Source organism: Martes martes (genome assembly GCF_963455335.1).
Source record: "Martes martes genome assembly, chromosome: 1".
NCBI classification, from domain to species: Eukaryota; Metazoa; Chordata; class Mammalia; order Carnivora; family Mustelidae; genus Martes; species Martes martes.
Window position 1 is genome coordinate 192,492,962 of NC_137888.1, and position 22,767 is coordinate 192,515,728.

General features: G+C 40.7%; 1 protein-coding gene across 1 annotated transcript in view; it reads left to right on the forward strand.

Annotated features, from left to right (window-relative positions):
* The window catches only part of ERC2 (ELKS/RAB6-interacting/CAST family member 2), a gene marked incomplete at both ends in the record, with an annotated part of 911,416 nt that overhangs the window by 151,752 nt on the left and 736,897 nt on the right, over positions 1-22,767 (forward strand). Inside the window, 2 exons of the mRNA XM_080828630.1 lie at positions 1,482-1,505; positions 2,151-2,567. Coding sequence (XP_080684756.1) covers positions 1,482-1,505; positions 2,151-2,567 — 441 coding nt within the window. The remainder of the gene's footprint in view (positions 1-1,481; positions 1,506-2,150; positions 2,568-22,767) is intronic.

Below are 22,767 nucleotides of genomic sequence, written 5' to 3' on the forward strand. Positions count from 1 at the left end.
CAGAGGCTTTAACCCACTGAGCCACCCAGGCACCCCACAACAGATTTCTTTATATTAATTTTGTATCCTGCACCTTCTTTTGGAATGATGAAAATGTTCTAAAATGGGGGAGCCTGGGTGGCTCAGTGGGTTAAAGCCTCTGCCTTCAGCTCAGGTCATGGTCCCAGGGTCCTGGGATCGAGCCCTGCATCGGGCTCTCTGCTCAGCGGGGAGCCTGCTGCCTCCTCTCTCTCTGCCTGCCTCTCTTCCTACTTGTGATCTCTCTCCCTCTGTGTCAAATAAATAAATAAAATCTTAAAAAAAAAGATACAATTTACAGAATGTAAATGTATCATAATTTAAAAAAAAAAGAAAGAAAATGTTCTAAAATGTATTGTGTGGATGGTTGCACAACTCTGTGAATATACTAAAAACCACTGAATTTTACACTTTACAGGAGTGAGTTTTGTTTAAAAAATTCATAATTACCATCATTAAATACATACCAGTTGCTCACTCGCAGTCAATGTCCTGTGAGACGCTGTGGCATATGGATGAGAAAGAGAATACTTGCTCTTTGTGCTCTGGGAATGTCTCAATGGATGTTCTTAAATAGAAGATGAAATAGATCCACAAATAGTTTTATCAAGATGTTGCAATACTCAGTGCTAATCTCTGGGCATAGACCAGACTCAGAAAGATCTCAACACCTCTGGGTGCCAGCTATAGGAATTCAGAAAGATTTCAAAATGTGGGCCACTCCAATATTTATGTAACGTAGACATAGTATTATTTATGGCTTACAGTACTGTGAGGTACCTGGGGGCAGGAGCTATGCCTTGTGTTCATTTTGATTCCCTTGCTTAGTGTTATGTCTGGTCTGCTGGCAGGAGTGTGTGTTTGGTGATTGAATGAAGAACTGTTTTGGAAGTGTTCTGGTTTGTTCCTAGGACAAAAATGCCTTCTAACTTATGACTGCCTGTTCTGACCAGCCTGAGGGTTGACTCTGTGGGGAAGGTGTTGCAGAATTCACCAACTGTCCTCATGCAACTGTTTCTTTTCTCATAACCGGTAACTGTTTTGTTTCTTTGGTGTTTTCACTCTGATTTTGGCTGAAATGGTGACTTGGAATAATATGTGGATACTTCTGGAGTGTTGTTCTTTCTTCCCTGGTAGTATACTGAAGACTTTGGGTTCCTGGGTCAGTGAGATTTAAGAAAACAAAAGGTGGAATTAACCTCACTTTCTTCTTCTTCTTCTCCTTCTTCTTCTTCTTTTGTTTTTTCTTTTGATCATGTTTATCAAACAGCAGTGCTATAGATTTTGTGTAGCTTATGGATCTTTGCTGTAATAAGAATTTGTTTTTCTTTTTTCTTTTTTTTTCCTCTGTGAAGGTATTTTATGTTGATTCTTTGTGTTAAATATCCTTTGCTTGCACTGGACTTTTCTTTGTGTTGATTTTTTGCTTCATTTTTGTTTTTTCCATTTCCCATGCTGTTCAGTTACTGGATGCCAGAAGAACCAAGGTTTGTCCACTCTTTGCAGCTTGTTTGTTTTGCTCTGCATAGCCTCACCTCCTTGTGTGTTTGTGTCTGTCAGTCTGCATTTATTCCCTTTTGCTTGCAGATGCAGTAATCCTGTTTACTAAACCTGTTCACAGCTTTATTTGTAAAAAATAAAGTCCTCGTTTGTGTCTACTTGTAGTGGATGCTATTATTTTAATTTTTTAAATGGAAATGCATTTATCATCGAAAATATGGATAGTAGAATAAAGAACACCTTAGGAAACAAGGAATACTGAGTCTGGAGCATTGCGGGCCTAAAGAAGGTGTGTTTGTGAGACTTTCCCTTCTAACCCTTTCCACTTCCTCAATTAAAACTCTGTAGATGTATAATTTCCCTTGTGACTGACACTAATATATTGTTTCTGTGTATGTGTACGTTTCTCTTCTCCTGAGACATTCAGAAAGCATCACTGAATTAATTTCCCCCTCTCCATGTGCTGTCCCATGCTTCTGAAGTCACCCTGGAGGACTTCACGGCTGGCCCTCTGGACCTACCTCATGATTAACATTCCATCTTCATAGTCTGGTAGTAGCAAATAGCGCTTGGCATTTCCATTGACTTTTTCCCCTTCTTTCTCCTCTCCTGCTCCATCTTTCTTATCACAGCACCTGCAGTTGACAATCCAAGCCCTTCAGGATGAGCTTCGGACCCAGAGAGACCTCAATCACCTCTTGCAGCAAGAGAGTGGCAACCGTGGAGCTGAGCACTTCACCATTGAGCTGACTGAGGAGAACTTCCGGCGGCTCCAAGCTGAACATGACAGACAAGCTAAAGAGCTGTTCCTTTTAAGGAAGACCTTGGAGGAAATGGAGCTGAGAATTGAAACACAGAAACAGACCCTCAATGCCCGAGACGAGTCAATTAAAAAGCTTCTCGAGATGTTGCAAAGTAAAGGGTTGCCTTCTAAAAGTCTCGAGGATGACAATGAACGAACACGACGGATGGCAGAGGCTGAGTCTCAAGTCAGTCACTTAGAAGTGATTTTAGACCAGAAAGAGAAGGAAAACATACATCTTAGAGAGGTAAGGACATTCACTCTATTGCCCCAAACCCATATTTTACAAGTTAAAATATGTTACCAAGTTATTTTCACAGGTTGGAAGATATCTGCAGCCTTAACAAAATTTCCTGGCATCTGTTTTATAATCTTCCTGTCTGCTTATCACCTTTAAACTGGAATTTTGCATTAGATTTTTTTCATTGCTCACTACACATATGTTCCATTGTTATTCGACACATACTCAGGATCCAAGTGTGTGCAGCACATGCCAGCTCTAAGGTGGTTTACAATTACTTTCCCACAGATGGCCATAGTTTCAGGGTTTTTTAAGTACAGTACTAAGTTTTAGATGTTTATCAAATACATCTCTCTATAGGAGCAAAACAAATAGGTGATTAGCAAAACAATGAACCTAAATATTTTTATAGCTGAATTGGGGCAGCATTTGCAGAAAGTAAAGCATATGGATATTTCTGGGAAGAACGGTAAAATGTGCAGACCAGTTTTGAACATTTAGGTTTAAGATAATCTTCATCTGCATTTTCTTTTGGCTAGGAAAAACTGTCCCAGGTTTCTCGAATATGCTTTTTGGCACTTAGCGGATTAAATAATTTGAAGTACTTCAGAGGCTCTCCGGCCTGCCACCACTATTGAATATTGGGATGCTCAGATATCTGAGGATATGTAGTTGGATAGAGCTTAGAAAAAAATGTGGGTGATAGCCAAGGTTTGAAACTTTTACAGCAGTTTCTTGCTGCTATGGTGGATGTGGAGCTCAAAAGTACCCTGTAGGCAAAATGTTGAGGGAGGCACAGATCTCACAGAAAATAGGAAGCAATAAAATGGCATTAAGTGTATTTTAAAAGTTTTCTATAGCAATAAATAAACATTCCAAAAGATATTTGCTTTCAAAATTATATTTCTTGGCATTATATACCTTTTCAGATGGGCAGTTCTTGTGAGTCATTTTTTTGGTGGTTCAGAGAAAATGGCTTCCATGATGGGGCTTGATGCTCCCAGGAGTTTCCTCTGATATAGATTGCATTTGCTTAGAAAATTTGAATGGACTTTTGTATCTTCAGACTTAATGTCCTCCATGCTTATTCTCCCTTGTTTTAGTTTCATGAGACATTAACAGCATGCTTGGGAAGCCACATGGCTTGGTTTTGGATTGAGATGCTTAAAGAGATGTTTTGTTGGGACTGGGTCTTCCCATCCATATTCCAAGAGGCTGAATGTCATCTTAGGCTTCTAAGATGGCCCCTAATGATGTACACTTCTTGGAAATCATACCCTTGTGTAAATCCATGTCCTCGAGTATAGGCTGAACCTAGCGACTTGATTCTAAACAACAAAATACGATGAAGGTAATGGGTTGCCAGTGTGACTTCCATGATTAGGTTATATAAGACTGTTCTTTTCATCTTGTTAGCACACTCTATTTTATTCTCAACTTGCCTGCTTTGATGAAGCAAGCTCATGTGAGAGAGGCCCATGTGGTAGCCTCCAGTCAACACCCAATGAGGAACTGAGACCCTCACTCAAACAGCCACAATGAACTGAAAACCACTTAGTGTGCTTGGAAGTGGATCTTTCCCCAGTGCAACCTTCAGATAATATGACAGGCCCTGGGCTGACACCTTGGCTGTAGCTTTGTGAGAGACTGAAGCAAAGGACCCAGCTAAGCTGTGCCTGGATTCCTGACCCACAGAATCTGTGAGATAATAAATGTGTGTTGTTTTAAGCTGCTGAATTGGGGGTAATTTGTTACACAGCAATAAATAACCGATAGAGTGGAGCAGAGACTAATCTCTTCCTGCCTCACTCCATAGACTTTACATTGAGTTTTCAGAAGAGAAACAGTAACTACTGGCAGTAGTCACTTGCATGTAAAGCAACCATGGATTTTGAAATTTTGGTTGTGTTATCTTAGAACTGTGGCTGGAGATTACCATAGTTGAAAAAACCTGCTGCTTTATTTTGGGTGCCAAAGGATCATGTTACATGTATAGCAGGGCAGCGATCCCAGAGAAACCTCTATCTGCAGAATTGACCTTTACTCCATGTTGGGGTCTTGTGATCAGGGCAGAGTCACTCTTTTTCTGTTATTAGATTCTGCTCACTGGTAGCACTAAGTAGATGGTGCCTTGATTCTGTTGTGTGGATGCCTCCACTTAAATGAATCTAAAAAAAATTCAATTTGTATTTTACAAGATTAGTTTGCCCTCACAGTGGTCTGGCCTGGAAATAGATCATGTTTAGAGCCTTAACCATCAGTCGGAGAGCCCACAGAGAGTGGTACAGAAAATGCAGCCCAACATATTCAGCTAGTTTCCTTGGGCATCAAATGAAAGTCAGTGGATTGCCTTTTTCTTGGCTTATCAAGAAGGTGAATGTGGAAAAGGTGTCTCTATAGAAAAAAAAAAATCTCATTTTAAACTTAACTCAACAAAAAGACTTTGGAGGCCTGAAAGGATGTTCCCCAAGAGAAGGATTGTACTATCTTCTGAGAGCCATTTGTTACATTTTCAGGAATTTTGTGAGCCTGCTTTTAAACCATTGATAACTTGAAATTCGTCATGGTGGGAATATTTATACCATGGAAATCAGCAAATGCTACCCCCAGGGCCTACGCCCCTGCCACCCCATCCCTGAAGCCCATTTACCAACACGTCTCTGAATAAATGCCATGAAATGTTTACCCACAATACAGCAGGAAAAGGAAAGTTAAATAATGTAAGAATTATGAGTATCTTAACCACTCATCATTCATTAGAAGTTTTCATAACAGCATCTGGATAGATGCTTATGTGTCATACACTTCGAGGAATACTTTTCATTGATTCATATTTATTTAACTCTCAAAACTACCTGGTGCATTCAGTTGTCCATCCATTCAGTGAGCACTTACTGAGGATCTGCTTTGGGATAAAGCAATCATAGCTAATAAAGTTTGACTTCATCACGCTTGTATTCTGTAGGGGTGAAACGTAATTTCATAGTTAAACAGAGAAGTAACATGAAGAAAAGAAGAGGATGAAGAACTAGTGACCTGGGTGGGGCCAACTTGATATTGGGTGGCCAGGGAAGGCCTCTTTGGAGGGGGTGATAATTGTGAACTGAGACCTGAATGATAAGAAGGAACCGGCCATGTGAAGCTCTCAGAAGACTGTTGCAGTCATGTGGAAAGGCCTGGGAGGTAGGTGCTATTATTTGGCCCATTTTAACCTGGGGAAACTGAAGAAGAGGTGACACTAAGAAGCTTGTTCAGCCTCCCAGTGGTGAAGCTGGTATTGGAATTGGGGTGATTCTAGACTTTCAGCCATTAAATCATTTCATGAAATCCCTTTTCTAGAGGAATCTTTCCCAAAATGTGCTCTGCAGAACAGCCATTTTGTGGGATGCTAATAATGTGCTATGAGAGAAAAAGGGCTACAGGGCCAAATGAACTTGGGAAAATGCTGGATTCCACAGAGTTTACTGTAGGACTCCTCAGACTCCTTAATATGCAAGTGTGTATCAGTCATTCCCAGGAAGGGGAAGGTTCTCAAGCTTATTTAACTTGCTTTTGTCTTGCTGCACTGGTGCTCTTCATAAAACACTTTGGAAAAAAGCTGTGCTAGAAAATAAAAAGTTTGCTTTTAACTTGTGACCTGCAAAATATGTAAAAATATATAAATAGTTTCCCATGGCCAAATAACTGGGTAATTTCCTACGTTAGTTATTCTAGAAGGCAAAGTTTATTGTAAGCTGTTTCTGTATTCTCTACTGAGTTTTAGAATGTTCTTCTGTCGGGGTATTTTTTTTTTTTAACTTTTTTAGTGGAAAAATGTGGCTGACTGCTTTTGGTATTAAAGCAGTAAGAATAGCCCAGCTTGAATAAAGAAGTAGCCTGACCTCTGTTAATTTAAATGAATCTAAAACAGGATTTAAAATGTACTTGAGGTTTTAAGTTCAGTGTGTTCCTGATTTCTTTTTCATTTTGCACAGTTCAACCCAGTTTGGGGCTAGATGGCGTAATGTTGGAGAATAGAGTGCTAGTGGTTTTATGATTCATTCTCAGGCAGAGGTGTTGGGCCTCATATAAACCCCATCTCCTGGAATACTGGTCTTGTTTAGCCTATTGTTTGAGGAGATTTTGAGTTGGCAGGAGTTGCACATGGGGAGGGTCGGGTTGCTTTAGTGTTTTGTTATCTTTCGGTGGTCTGGAAAAGGCTGAGGGCGAAACCACTTCTTTGCCTGGCAGGAAACAGCAACAAAAAGACTATGATCTCAACTTATTTGGAAGACCAAAACCACTGCCCAAGAACTACAGCGGATGTGCTAATGTGAGCCAAAGTGTTGGCTGCAACAGAACATTACTCACTAGTGTCGGGGGATGCTTTTGGATACTGGTTGATTTGATAAGACATTATTGGATGTGGTAATAGTTTACCTTGTTCTCTAGCTTTTTCTGCACAGAACATATTGTTCTCTGTAAAGGTTTTGGTAATCAAGTACCTAAAATACTATTGATTTCATTAAAGAAAAAGTGGGTTTATATACCAGATCCTCCTATATTCACTCTCCTTAATATTTTCTTGGCTTGTCCTTAGAAGAGAGTCAGGAGTCTCTGGACTCAGCACTGTAGGATGTTTGAAGGGAAGGGTATATGTTCTGCTGACATGACTATTGATTTCCTATGCTAAAACTTTGGGCAGCTTGCCCATCTTTGGTAGCAAGGGCTGAAGAGCAATCAAGGCATTGGGGGCCTCAATTGCTATTAACCCAGGAGACTGGGCCTGGGGTTCCCACTATACTGTGGTTGGGGCAGGGAGGAGGAGGGAAAGGCAACATGAATTCTTACTTTCCTCATTTATTTACCAAGATCCACCAATGCAGAGTTGATGACCTAGAAGTTCTCGAGCTCATAAACCTTTTACTGATGGCTCAAACCTCCACTGTAGCTCTTTGCCCAAACTTTTAAACTCCAGCATAGTTCCCCCATCTCAAAACCAAATGACCTCTCTCTGTGTAACATGAATTTGTCTCCAGTTCTGCTGGCTGAACCATGATTTTGCTGAGGGAGGCATTTCTAATTTTGATTCTACAGATTTAACCTGTCTGTTTCTACCAACAAAGCTTATCACGGAAAATATTCCTAAACACATTAATATAACATTACAAATTCTCTCTTGCAAGAGTTATTTCCTAATATATTATATAGCCTAACAATTTTTTTAATAAAGTAAGTTTCTTACCTGATTAGTACATTCCAACCATATTCCCAGGCCTCATATATTGCCTGCAGGTGCTCAGTAAATATTTGAGAGTGAAAAAAGAGTTAAAAAACAATAGAGAGTTTTTCTGTGATTTATTTTGCCAATATTCGAGGGGTGGTTCATAATGATTATAGTGCCATGCTCTTTTATGTTTTCTCTATCATTGCTCTGTGTTTGCTGTGGAGCAGGAACTTGAGTGTAACCCTAATTGGAAGTTTTCTTTCATTTTTTTGAAACCATGTTGGATGTCATAGAACACATGCTAAACATCCATATGCAGGATGCTGTGGGAGCACTCTTGGCAAGTTTGTGGTCTTGTTCAAGGATTCAGGTGGGGGAGACAAGATGGCGGGGAAGTAGGAGGAGGCGCCTTTTCAACCTGCACCCTAAAGTGAGCTGATTACCTACCAAAGAACTCCGATCACCCATGAAATCAGCCTGAGATCAGAATTATACACGTCTGGATCTCTACGGGGGCCAGAAGACGCCAGTGGGCAGGTAAAGTGGAGTGGGAACGTCGGACTGATATCGGAAGATAAACAAAAGGGGGAGGGAGCCACCAGAGGCGACCGACTGGAAAATAATACCCCAATACGAGAGTGCCCGGCATCTGGGGACCAGCATTAACTTGGAGTCTTGTTGAAAGCACTCAAAAGAGCAAAGACTCGCGCGGGGAAATTGTGGGAATCGGGGCGGATAGGGATAGGGGCTTAAGTCCCCAGACCCAGGGCAGCATCCCCTGGCGCTGAGCCGGAGAGTGCGGCGGAGAAACCTGGTCTTTGTCCCGGAGCCGCCAGTGCGCCCGAGAACGGGTGGAGTCCGGCTCCCGTGAGGGACTGGGAGCCACACCAGACGGCAGAACGCGCACCTTACTGGAGATGCGTGCGTGCCTCAACCTCCCCTGAGAGAGGTGCACGAACGCCCAGCCTGGTGTTCTGGGACCCACGCGGTGATAGACCCACGCGGCGATAGAGCCGATAGAGCTGGAGGCGCCGCGCCCCAAAAAATCCCCTGGGAGAGGTGCGCGCAAGCCCTGAGCTCTCAGCCCCAGCCAGCGGGAAAATCTCAGTGTGCGATTGCTGCTTGGAACCTCTCTGGCGGTCTGGAGCTGCCCAGACAGCCACAGCTGCCTTGGTTTTGCGTACAAGCAGGAGATCCTGCGTCCCCAGGGACCGCGACTCAGAACCTGCTCTGCCAGCGGCCCAGCGGCTGCAGCACCTGCAGGGGAGCAGACTGAGGCTTCTCTCTGAGAGGGAGGTTGGGGTGCAGTTTTCTTTCCTCTAAACCTCCCAAAACCATCAAAAGCTGTCAAGGCGAGAGAAAAGAAGTGAACAAACATAAAAACCTCCAGAGAACAAAAACCTGAAAAAAACGTTTTTCTCAGAGCCCACCCCCTTGAGGGGGTCGGGAGGACTTAACTCAGGGAACATCATTGACTGAAAACCCACGTGGCAGCCCCCTCCCCCAGAAAACAAATCAGGAAAAAAAAAAAAAAAAAGACTACAAGAGAACAACCACCACTACTTCATAGATACAACTTTTATTTTTAATTCTTTCCCACTATTCTGGTTCATTTTTTTTTCTTTTTTTATATAGATAATTTTTTAACCTATTTACCATCACAGTGAGATGTCCAGTACATCAAATTCCATGATAAACTTCTAACCTGAATTTTTTTGATACATACACATGTGTTTTTCTTTTGCTTTTCTATTTTCTTAATTTTTAAAAAATTTTTTAATTTAGTTTAGTCCAGTTTATTCCTTTTTTATTTTTATTTTCTAATAGTCATATAGAGTTAAACTTCAAGGTAACCCCCTTTCTCCAAGCAATGCTACCCCTATAGGTGAACCAATTTTTAATCCCCCTTTTTCTTAGGAAAGTTGAGTCCTTTAACAAAGATATCAAGATACATCCAGGAAGAATCAAAATAACCTTCCTCGCCCACACCGAGAATCTATAACCATGCTCCCATCTTTTTCTTCAGCCAGTGTCTCTGTGTATTTATGTTCGTCTGGATAGTATATAAATCTTATACTTGGGGTTCTTCTTGACGAGGCTCCTCCTTTTTTTTGCTTATATATATATATATTTTCTCTCGTCATATACTTTTATCAGTCTTTTTGTTTGTCTGTTTTTGTTTGTATACGTCATAAACCTTACCCTGGGGCCCATTTGGGCTGAACCTTCACTTTTATCTTCCCTTTTTTTCCTGTCTCTCTCTCTCCCTCTTTTTTCTTTTTCTTTTCTTTTTTCTCTCATTTGGGTGGGGAATCCTGAGTGCTCAGAAGCGTTCCAGGGTGCACCTTGACTGCACCACGGTCAATACACCCAGCTACATCTGTCCAGTCATCTCTCACCAAAATGACTAGGAGGAGGAATCCCCAACAGAAGAAAAATACAGAGGATGGGCCTTCTGCAACAGAGCTAACGGCTATCAACATAGACAATATGTCAGAAAGAGAATTCAGGCTAACAATTATCCAGGCAATAGCTAGGTTGGAGAAAGCTATGGATGACCAAACAGAATTGATTAGGGCAGAATTGAAAGCGACCAGAGAGGAGGTTCATAATGTTAGGGCAGAGCTGAAGGCCACCAGGGATGAGGTTCACAACGCTCTCAATGAGTTCCAATCTAATCTAAATTCTCTAAAAGCTAGGGTAACTGAGACAGAAGATAGAATTAGTGATCTGGAGGACAAACAAATAGAGAGAAAGGATCAGGAGGAAGCCTGGAACAAACAGCTTAGAAGCCACGAAAACAGAATCAGGGAAATAAATGATGCCATGAAACGTTCCAACGTCAGAATTATTGGAATCCCTGAAGGGGAGGAGAAAGAAAGAAGTCTAGAAGATATAGTGGAACAAATTTTTCATGAAAATTTTCCCAACCTTGCGAATGGAACAAGTGTTCATGTACTAGAAGTAGAAAGGTCCCCCCCCAAGATTATAAATTCAAAAAAAACATCCAGGCACCTCATAGTAAAATTGAGGAATCATAATTGTAGATACAATCTCTTGAAAGCCGCTAGGACAAAGAACCTCCTTACATACAGAGGAAAGCCCATCAGAATAACGTCAGACCTGTCCACAGAGACCTGGCAAGCCAGAAAGGGCTGGCAAGATATATTCAGGGCACTAAATGAGAAGAACATGCAGCCAAGAATACTTTATCCAGCAAGACTGACATTCAAAATGGATGGAGAGATAAAGAGTTTCCAAGACCGGCAAGGCTTGAAAGTCTATGCAACCACCAAGCCGACACTGCAGGAAATATTAAAGGGGGTTCTATAAAAGAGGAAAAATCCTAAGAATAGCATTGAACAGAAATATAGAGACAATCGACAAAAAGAAAGACTTCAAAGATAACACAATGTCAATAAAAACGTATCTCTCAATAATCACTCTCAATGTGAATGGCCTAAATGCACCCATAAAACGACACAGGGTTGCAGATTGGATAAAACGACAGGACCCATCCATATGTTGTCTACAAGAGACCCATTTTGAACCTAAAGATACACCTAGACTGAAAGTGAAGGGATGGAGAAGCATCTTTCACGCCAATGGGCCTCAAAAGAAGGCCGGGGTAGCGATTCTCATATCAGATAAATTAGATTTTAAACTAAAGACGGTAGTCAGGGATACAGAAGGACACTACATCATTCTTAAAGGGACTATCCACCAAGATGATCTAACAATTGTAAATATCTATGCCCCCAATATGGGAGCAGCCAATTACATAAGAAAACTATTAATCAAGATAAAGAGTCATATTGATATGAATACATTAATAGTAGGAGATCTTAACACGCCTCTCTCAGAAATAGACAGATCATCGAAGCAGAAAATCAATAAAGAAATAAGAGCATTGAATGACACATTGGACCAGATGGACCTCATAGATATATACAGAACATTCCACCCTAAAACAACAGAATACTCATTCTTCTCAAGTGCACATGGAACCTTCTCCAGAATAGACCACATACTGGGTCACAAATCAGGGCTCAACCGATACCAAAAGACTGAGATGATTCCCTGCATATTCTCAGATCACAATGCTTTGAAACTGGAGCTCAATCACAAGGAAAAGTTCAGAAGGAACTCAAATACCTGGAAGCTAAAGACCACCTTGCTTAAGAATGCTTGAATCAACCAGGAGATCAAAGAAGAACTTAAGCAATTTATGGAAACCAATGAGAACGAAGACACTTCACTCCAAAACCTATGGGATACAGCAAAGGCGGTCCTAAGGGGGAAATTCATAGCCATCCAAGCCTCCCTCAAAAAAATTGAAAAATCCAGAATACACCAGCTGTCTCTACACCTTAAAGAACTGGAGAATCAACAACAAATCAAACCAACTCCACACGTAAGAAGGGAAATAATCAAGATTAGAGCAGAGATCAACGAGGTAGAAACCAGAGATACAGTAGAACGTATCAACGAAACTAGAAGCTGGTTTTTTGAAAGAATCAATAAGATCGATAAACCATTGGCCACACTAATCCAAAAGAAAAGAGAGAAAGCCCAAATTAATAAAATTATGAATGAAAAGGGAGAGATCACAACTAACACCAAGGAAGTAGAAACAATCATCAGAAGCTATTATCAACAGTTATATGCCAATAAGCTAAGCAACCTAGATGAAATGGATGCATTCCTGGAAAACTATAAACTCCCAAAATTGAACCAGGAAGAAATTGACAACCTGAATAGACCGATATCTAGTAACGAGATTGAAGCAGTGATCAAAAACCTCCCAAAAAACAAGAGCCCAGGACCTGACGGATTCCCTGGGGAATTCTATCAAACTTTCAAAGAAGAAATAATACCTATTCTCCTGAAGCTGTTTCAAAAAATTGAAGCAGAAGGAAAACTTCCAGACTCTTTTTATGAAGCCACCATCACCCTGATCCCCAAACCAGGCAAAGACCCTACCAAAAAGGAGAATTTCAGACCGATATCACTGATGAATATGGATGCTAAGATTCTCAACAAGATCCTAGCAAACAGGATCCAACAGCACATTAAAAAGATTATCCACCATGACCAGGTAGGATTCATCCCTGGGTTACAAGGATGGTTCAACATTCGCAAATCAATCAATGTGATAGAACAAATCAATAAGAGAAGAGAGAAGAACCACATGATCCTCTCCATTGATGCAGAAAAAGCTTTTGACAAAATCCAGCATCCGTTCCTGATTAAAACGCTTCAAAGTATAGGGATAGAGGGAACATTCCTGAACTTCATCAAATCTATCTATGAAAAACCCACAGCAAATATCATCCTCAATGGGAAAAAGCTTGCAGCCTTCCCATTGAGATCAGGAACACGACAAGGATGCCCACTCTCACCACTCTTGTTCAACATAGTATTAGAAGTCCTAGCAACAGCAATCAGACAACAAAGAGAAATAAAAGGTATCCAAATTGGCAAGGAAGAAGTCAAACTCTCTCTCTTCGCAGATGACATGATTCTTTATATGGAAAACCCAAAAGACTCCACCTCCAAACTACTAGAACTCATACAGCAATTCAGTAATGTAGCAGGATACAAAGTCAATGTCCAGAAATCAGTGGCTTTCTTATACACTAACAATGAAAATTCAGAAAGGCAAATTAGAGAATCGATTCCATTTACTATAGCACCAAAAACCATAAGATACCTCGGAATAAACCTAACCAAAGAGGTTAAAGATCTGTACTCGAGGAACTACAGAACACTCCTAAAAGAAATTGAAGAAGACACAAAAAGATGGAAGACCATTCCATGCTCTTGGATGGGAAGAATAAACATCGTTAAAATGTCTATACTGCCCAGAGCAATCTATACTTTTAATGCCATTCCAATCAAAATTCCACCAGTATTTTTCAAAGAGCTGGAGCAAATAATACTAAAATTTGTATGGAATCAGAAGAGACCCCGAATTGCTAAGGAAATGTTGAAAAACAAAAATAAAACTGGTGGCATCACGTTACCTGATTTCAAGCTTTACTACAAAGCTGTGATCACCAAGACAGCATGGTACTGGCATAAAAACAGACACATGGACCAGTGGAACAGAGTAGAGAGCCCAGATATGGACCCTCAACTCTATGGTCAAATAATCTTTGACAAAACAGGAAAAAATATCCAGTGGAAAAAAGACAGTCTCTTCAATAAATGGTGCTGGGAAAACTGGACAGCTATATGTAGAAGAATGAAACTTGACCATTCTCTTACACCGTACACAAAGATAAACTCGAAATGGATAAAAGACCTCAACGTGAGACAGGAATCCATCAGAATCCTCGAGGAGAACATAGGGAGTAACCTCTTTGATATCAGCCATAGCAACTTCTTTCAAGATATGTCTCCAAAGGTGAAGGAAATAAAGGCAAAGATGAACTTCTGGGACTTCATCAAGATAAAAAGCTTCTGCACAGCAAAAGAAACAGTCATCAAAACAAAGAGGCAACCCACGGAATGGGAGAAGATATTTGCAAATGAAAGTACAGATAAAAGGTTGATATCCAGGATCTATAAAGAACTCCTCAAACTCAACACACACAAAACAGGTGGGGCAGTAGGAGAAACAGTTCACAGTTACTGAGGCTTATTTTGTGTCAGGTTCTATACTACATAAATACTGTTGCTATCATCCCCACCACACAGGTAAAGAAACTGAGGCACAAAGAAGCAAGTAATTATTTCTATTCACACAAAGCAAATGCTGGAGTGAAGATCAGAACCTGGGAAATCTGGGTGCAGAGTCTATACCTGTCACTATCACATGCTACTACTTCTCGGGATGGTGTACTAAGAGAACATCGAATGGCACTAAAATGGTGTACAGCTTAGAGGTAGGAGGCTGACCACTGAATTCATCCATGACAGAGCTGGTCTTCAAAGGCAGGAGGAATTTAAACCACAGTTATGATGGTGAAATATGATTAGAAAAGAGGCAGCTGAGCTAAACCTCAGAGGTGGGAACTGTGATGTGTTGAAGGGGTGCCATGAGTTTAGAGCAGTTGAAACTCCACCTGCCAGAAGGAAAGGAAATAAGGCTGAAAAGGTGATTTGAGGTCCGGTCACTCAAGGCCCAGATCATGTGACACAGGGGATTGGATTTTATTCTGTAGGCTCTGGGCAGCCTTTGAAGGAATTTTCCCAGGAAAGTGGCATGATCAGAAAAGATTGTTAGTGCTAATTGGTAGTGGATTGAGAAGAAGAGGCATGGAGACAAGTTAGAAGGATACTCTGGTTGTTCAGGTCACCAAGAGTCTGAATCTGGGTGGTAGCCACAGGAATTGAAGGGAAAGTTCATCTCTACCTTGACCTTGACAGCCTGGGAACTGAGTGCTGGGAGCTGCAAGGAGCAGACAGCTTCTTTGGGCCTGGCGCAGACAGATGATCGGATAGTGGGCCAGCCCGAGTGTTAAGAGGCTTGAGGAAAGACTTTGGATGTGTTGAGTTTGATGAAATCCTGGTGGAGCTGTCCAACCAGGGTTGAGAACACGGCTGAGGAAATGACTATGAAGTTCTGCCCAAGCACACAAGGCATTTCTGACTATTGGTCACATTGTTGTTGCTGTTGTTCGCATACACACCTGATCATTTGTGGCTACCAAGTCCCCAGTTTGTGTGATCATTCCAAAGTTTGCCTTGTCACTCACCCCTACTATTGTCTAAAAAGTGACCTTAGGGATTGCATACTTCTCTTTGATGCCTCTTTTCTGAGTAAGCATGTCATTTTAACTCTGGTATATCCTTTGAAATTACATAGAATTTTCACTGACTGATGCCAACTTGATATGGGTTCCCTTTGTTCTCCCCGAGTTCCATTTTCTCCAGGCACTCTGTACAGGATGAATGCCAATGAAGCATCTTTACAGGAAAGTACTCTCTCTGAACCCCGATTAACAACACTTTCAAAAGCAGGATTTCATAACTTTTACCCACACATTTCTGATGACAAAGGGAATGCACCTATTCCTGTTTATGTTTAGTATCATTTGCCTTATCTTTAAATTCGAATACACTCCTTAAAGTTTGAATACTGCATGCTAATTTGAAATGGTTCAGGTTTTACCCCATATTGATTTTAATGAGTGTCATTGATTGCTCTTTATAGTAAAAGAGACTGGTGGAGCCCCAGGGAGCCATTAGGCAAAAGGCATTTTGGAACCTGCTGAGAAAAGAAAGTGGCAGGGTAGAGGGAGGTGAGGGGAGGTGATAGGGATTGGGGAGAATGTCAGGTGGTTACGCTGGGAGAGACTCTCATTACTGTCATCACTGCCTTGTCTTCTTGGTCTACCTTAGGTGTTACTGCTTTTCGAAAAATATTCTTTTGGTAGCTGACCTGATTTTTTATTATCACGTTTGGTAAAACCATGCACCACAAATGAAACCTCAGTGTTGAGGAAGTTCTCCAAGTACCAGGACTGTTGCTACTTCAGTATGTCACAAACTGTGGCAACTGGGAAGTTGAGACAGCTTAGCTATACCAAGGGCCTACCTGTCTTGGATGGAACATCAGCTAATACCTTACATATGAAGGAGGCTTCATAGTTTATAGAATACACTGTTTTAATGCTTTCTTCTGATGCTTCTGGTAACCCTATGAGGAAACAGGGTCAGAGAGATTAAGAAATAATGACAAATAACATTTACTGGGCACTCAAGAGCATCAGGCTGTGCTAATCAATTTCCAGGGAGTGCCACTTAATCCTCCCAACAATACTCTCGGGTGGATGGTGGTTTCCTGTCTCTCGGATGAGGAAGCTATGGCCCAAAGGGGTGATGTGTCTGGTCCAGCTTCTTAGAGCAAGTGGTGATGGATCTGGGATTCAAATTTAGGCCTGCTGTTTCCAGGCACCTGATCCTAACCACTCACTGACATCGCCAGGGATGATGCCTGAGTAGAGCAGGGACTAGAATTCTGGTCTTCTGACTTCTTGCTTAGGGATATTTCCTTGATCAATGGAAAAAAAGAAAAAAATAATGCAAAAGGCTCTGTTTTTTTTTTTTTTTTCTTGCTACATCTTAGTCCTGTTGAATCCAGGACTATAAGTCTATGTTTGTGGTCACTGAGCAGTAGAAGGTTTAAACAGTGCCATGCAGAATGTAATATCACAGCTGGATCTCCTTAGCCCATTTGTTGCTCATGAAAGTTAAAGTAATAGATTAAAATAACAAAGAATGGTACTGTACATCTAGGCCCTCCATAAATTCCTAGGAAATAGATGAATTTTTGTGAACAGAGAGTAAGGAAAACAGGAGGAGCTAAGAGCTGGCCCTTCCCCATTTTTTCTATTCAAAGTTAGCTTTCTTTTTCAATTTTTTAGCTCTATCATTATTTCATTGCCTAAAAGAAATGCTTTGTTTTCCCAAATTTACTTTCTTTTTATTTAGTTTTTGTTGGGTATTTTGGGTTTCTCTCTATGTCAGTGTGAGACATTAAAACTGTATTTATAATCTCCGATAAGTGCTCCATTTCATTGTTCTTCTAGGTGGCTAAACTTTGGAAAAGTTTCCCATCCACTCCGGCTTGGATGTGAGAGGGGAAACTTTATTTGTGTTTTTAGTCTGGCCATATGTTAAGAGTGTTTTAAATGTTTTGGGTAGAGGGTTTAATAAGGCAATGTGAATGCTTGCTGGGTGATTCCTACGATTGGCTTATAGTTACAGCAGTTGTGACTTCAATAAAGAAGGAATCAACTCCTCCTTAATAAAGGAAATATATAATTACATATGAATGGTTTATAGAGAAAGGAAAAAGAAAGAAGGATGAGTGAGCCTTTAGAATAAACATAAAGACTTACTACTCAATTAGATCAAGAGTGAGCACACTAGAGCTTGTGGGGCAAATGTGGCTCACCATCTGTTTTTTTATGGCCTGGAAACTAAGAATGGGTTTTTACCTTTTTAGATGGTTATATTTGAAATGGTTATGTAAGTATATAATATCCTAAGTATGTATATGTATGTATATAATATCTAAATAGTTGGTAAAAAGAAAACCTCTTTTGATTTTGCCTCCTGGACCTCAAAGCCTAAAATATTTACTTCTTGGCCCTTTAAGAAAAAGTGTGGTAACTTCTGAAGTAGATGATAAGTAAACAGTTTTTGAATCAAGATGTTTGGTAAAAAGTGTATGTGCAATTAGTTATATTTAGAGCATCAAATCTGACTATTTTTGTATAGCTTTTGAGTATTATTTTTCTTGAATGAGGAGACAATATATTTTTCTGTCATTTCTGCCCATATTTCCTTTACAACAATTAGGCTGGTTGGTGATTTTCATCTTCAGAGTTGTAGCACCTTGGGCATTGCCAGTTATCATGAAAGTTTGCAGCTCTTACAGGAGCGGTGGGTGTTGGGGAGGTAACCTGTGGGTTACAAAGGGACTGTGTGGGAAGAATTCACTAACCTATTAAGATGCCAGAGAAATGGAGATTGCCATTCAAACTCTGAAGGAACCAGGAATTCCTGATTTAATTAAAACATGGCTTCCAAGTCCTCCTCCTCTTTTTTTTTTTTTTTTTTTAAATGCCTGTGCTTTCTGACACTTTTGAGGCCTATGCAATTCTTTATTAAATCTGTGGCTGCTTTGAAGGAACTGGCCTGAAAAAGAAACTGTCTGTGTATATATAAATTGTGTTAAAAGATACTTACATGTAGTAATCATTGGTGTACCATAGATTTGCTAGGTTGTCCTATGGAAAGTATTCTTAATCAGATAAAGCCAGGGCCTGGTCAGGATGACAACTGAGAAATTCCCTTACCACCCTCTGCCCTTTTTTCAGCCTCTAAGGCAGTAATATCCCTTTGGGTAATGGGGGTTGGATTGTCAGCTGTTTGAGCATATTTAGTGTTGGGGGATGAGCCGGTCTGTTTTTGAAATTTTGCTTCCTTGGTGTAGCTCAGGATCTCTCAATCTCAGCACTATTGGCATTTGGGACAGGATATGTCTTGGTTGCAGGGGCTGTCCTGTGCATTGTAGGATGTGTAGCAGTACCCTGGGCTTCTATCCACTAGGTACAAGTAGTACCTTTCCCCTTCTCCCAGTTGTGACAACGCAGAACGTCTCCAGACATTGCAAAATGTCTCCTGGGGTTGGGGGGCAAAATCACACAGGTCGAACTGCTGGTGTAAAGTGATTGACACATCCTCCTGGTGGCTGGCCTGTGGCTGTGGTAAAATACAGTAATTTCCAGCCCCACCTGCTTGAAGCTCTGTTTTACTGAGGAAGGGCAGCCCAGTCATGATAATTCTTGACCCAAAGACTGCCTGCAGGGGATTGAACTAGGAAACAGATGTGCTGAGGGGAGGTGGAGGCTTGAGTCTGAAAAGAAACAGAAGTGGGGTGTGTGTGTGTATGTATGTGTGTGTGTGTGTGTGTGTATGTGTGTGTGTGTGTGTGAGAGAGAGAGAGAGAGAGAGAGAGAGAAATTGAAAGAGAAGCTACCTCTGACTACCCCCTCTTCCCTCTCAGGAAACGTAGGGCTGGGAATTAGGCAAGTCCTAGAAAATAAATCTAAGGGAGGGGTTGGGTGTGGTGTTCTGATCTTAGATACCAAGTGGGAAAGCCGGATTTTGTGAAAATAAAAGATGTTTGATTCTCAGGAGTATTTATGGAGGTAATAATTATGGATCTGAGAAGACACATAACTTCACTTTTTTGACTACTGGACTCTCACTATTAATCAGCGGTTCTAATTTACGGTAAAGGTTGTTGTCCCTGCTTTCCCCCAAATGGCCTCCGAGTCTCCCTTTCTGTTTTTTCAATAAACATTTCTCTACATGAACTGCTATCCACCCCTTCCCTAGCTCCACAAAACTTCAGAATAATTTTGGAGTGTGGTAGTTTTATCGTGTGGAAATGTAGTACAGATGTTCAGAATTACCTTTTCTTTCTCTCCTTTAAAACATCATGACCACACATGCTTTGCTATAAGTACTATTAAGTATTTTTATTATTACTATTAAAAAATCTTGCCTCAGGCAGATTCTTACTAAATCTCAAGTAAAGGCAAATATTAAAATAGCAGCAAGTATTTATGTATATCACACTACAGAGTCTGAACTCATATTTGGCTTTTTATGCAACTGAAACCTATATTTTTTGACCCACTTGACCAGGTTCTCTAGTTTTGCCCTCTTTCCCTGACTCTAAAACTTTAAGTTTAGACTATAGGATTTTGTTCACTATCCTTCCCCCTTCCCCAGTTTTCTCTAGACTTGAGTTTTTCTCCTTATCCTGCATATATGTTTGAACTCAGCCTGATCACTTAATGAAGTTTGATGGGAGGATTTGGACTGTCAGCATGAATTAGTGCATGTTTTTAAAAGTTATTAATGGGGGAAAGTTCTCTTCTCCCAGAGAATTCCACTGATGAGTGGCAGAGTTTCTTGTTCTCTAAGTGCCACACATTGGGTCCAGTGAGCGTATACAAAGGAAATGCTTTATCACCACTCAACACCTCCCCCACTCAGAAACCTATTTATGGAGATTAGCTGCTTCTCTAACCTTAGGTTCTTTTGGGTTTATTAGTGCCACTTTCTTTTTATATTTCTTGGCCAGACTTAAACATATTTCTCTAAATAGTTGCTAAAAAGAACACCTCTTTAGATTTAATCACTTGAATCTGAAATCAAGAGCTCCCTCACCACCTGTGAGCACTTTTTAGCATGCTGAAGATTAATCCTGGTTCAGACGAATGATCTTTAAAGCATTGCTTTTTCCATCCACATCCAAATAGGAATGCATTACTGGGTGATTTTCTTTTAAAGGGCAGTGGAGATCTTTTTCCTTCTGTCAGAGTCCATACAGCAAGGAAGAGGCAGAACCTGATTGTGCCTGAGACAGCAGAAATAACACTTAATGTAGGTATTCCGCCATGGCTTCATGATACCCAATGGTATTCCTGCCAACAGTCTCTGTTGCAATACTTTTATGAGGCATGTCAAGATTTAGCTGGTTTTAAGGACTCAAGCTTTAGTTGCTTTAAAAGACAGAATGTTGCACATGACTGGATCTTTGCCAGTTCCACACTGGAAGCTTGAGATGCCTGAAAAACCTGCCAGGTGCTAACCTCAATGGATATTCTTAGGCTGCCTCTTGAGCAACTGTTACAGGGAGAGGGATCCCGGGAGTTTAGTAGAGATTTGAGGATGCTTATGCTGAATGGGAACTTCTGACACATGATGACACAGGATTCTCCAGAAGACATGAAATCTCTTTGAAGAACTCATTATGTTTTTCCCTTTTTGTAGGCTGTGGTTATCTCTGCATGCTGGTTTTTTGCTTGGTTGCTTCACAGACACAAATGTGAGAGGACTTAAGGAGCATGGTCTAAAATGACCACATTTTCTGAAATCACGGCAGCCTCTTGAGAAATCTGTGTGGCATGGCCTGTCTGAGGGCTATCACACGGAGAAAGTCTGATGGAGTGTCATGGGAGGTCCCGGCAGGGTGCTGTAAACAACATAAATCATTGTTGCCGCCATTGTAAAAAATAGAAGACTCTCTGGTGCAGGCTCAGAGCTGAGTGCTGTACTCAGTTACTCCTCAGAACAACCCTGTGAGGTGTAGGTGCTGACATTGTCCCATTACTTCATCCGGGCTGCTAAGTAGCTTGCCTAAGACCTCACAGGGGACTTGACCTCAGAGTTGAGAACCATTGTATCTACTGTTCTGTAGAAAGTCAAAATAACTTCTAGTCATTTCTTCCCTCCCAGTTCCTCTCCGTCTCTGATTTGTTTTCTTTGAAACTTTCCTTTTCTATTTAGGTTTCTGATCTGACTCATATTATGATTTCATTTATAATCCTCATATAAACGCTTTCTCTTAATATGTCAGTTTCCTTCTCTTTTATTTTAACCTCAGTCATTTTCTTCCCTTTTTGTTTTTATCTGCATTGTTTTATGGGGTTAATTGTCTTTCTTGTTGTATTCCAATTAGAAGTTCTGGGCTTTTGCAAGAGACCTAAGAATGGTAGTGAAATTTACAGGAGACTTCTGGCCTAATATAATTTTAATCAGCAGTTTTCTTTGCTTCCTGTAAAACCTTTTCATCCACCTGTGCAAGTTTATTCTTTGGTCTCAAATGAAATGACCTATACAAAGCACTTTGCACAAGGCTTGGCTCAACAAATGTCATTTATGTTTCTTTGAAGAAAGGTGAGGAGAGGATAAGCAGGAATTATGGAGTTACGGTCACATCAGCTGGTCTCCTTGTAAAGCAAGTCCTTACTCCCTTTACTCCCTTTACAAATCATTGAGTTCTCTCTTAAGAATTAAACCTCACCTGGTGGCATTTTAGAGGTCACTTGTTGGGGCACAGGCTTTTGTATCGAGCTGTGCAAACTCCAGAGTGACCTTCTCTCCACCATCCCAAGTTCACTTTGTAATTGCTCCAGAATGTTAAGAGGAGATTATATTGTGTGGTAAATATCTAGTTCACAGGGTTTGAATAAACTTAAATGTAATACATGTAATAGGTAACTTACATGTAATGCATGAATACGTGTAAGGGCTGGCACATAGTAGGTGCTCAATGAATATTAGTTTACTTATGGTTATATATTTATCTCTATATATCTATATGTCTATCCACCTACCTATATCCCAAGACTGGGCATTCCTTGATAGCAGGAATCACATCTTACTCATCTTTAGTATTACAAGCACCTGGCACACAGTAGATGCTGATAGATCAGTTTATCATTTTTTTTATTTTTTTATTTTAATAAACATATAATGTATTTTTATCCCCAGGGGTACAGGTCTGTGAATCACCAGGTTTACACATTTCACAGCACTCATCATAGCACATACCCTCCCCAGTGTCCATTTCCCCACCATTCTCTCCCGTCCCCCCACCCCCCAGCAACCCTCAGTCTGTTTTTTGAGATTGAGTCTTATGATTTGTCTCCCTCCCAATCCCATCTTTTCATTTTTTCTTTTCCT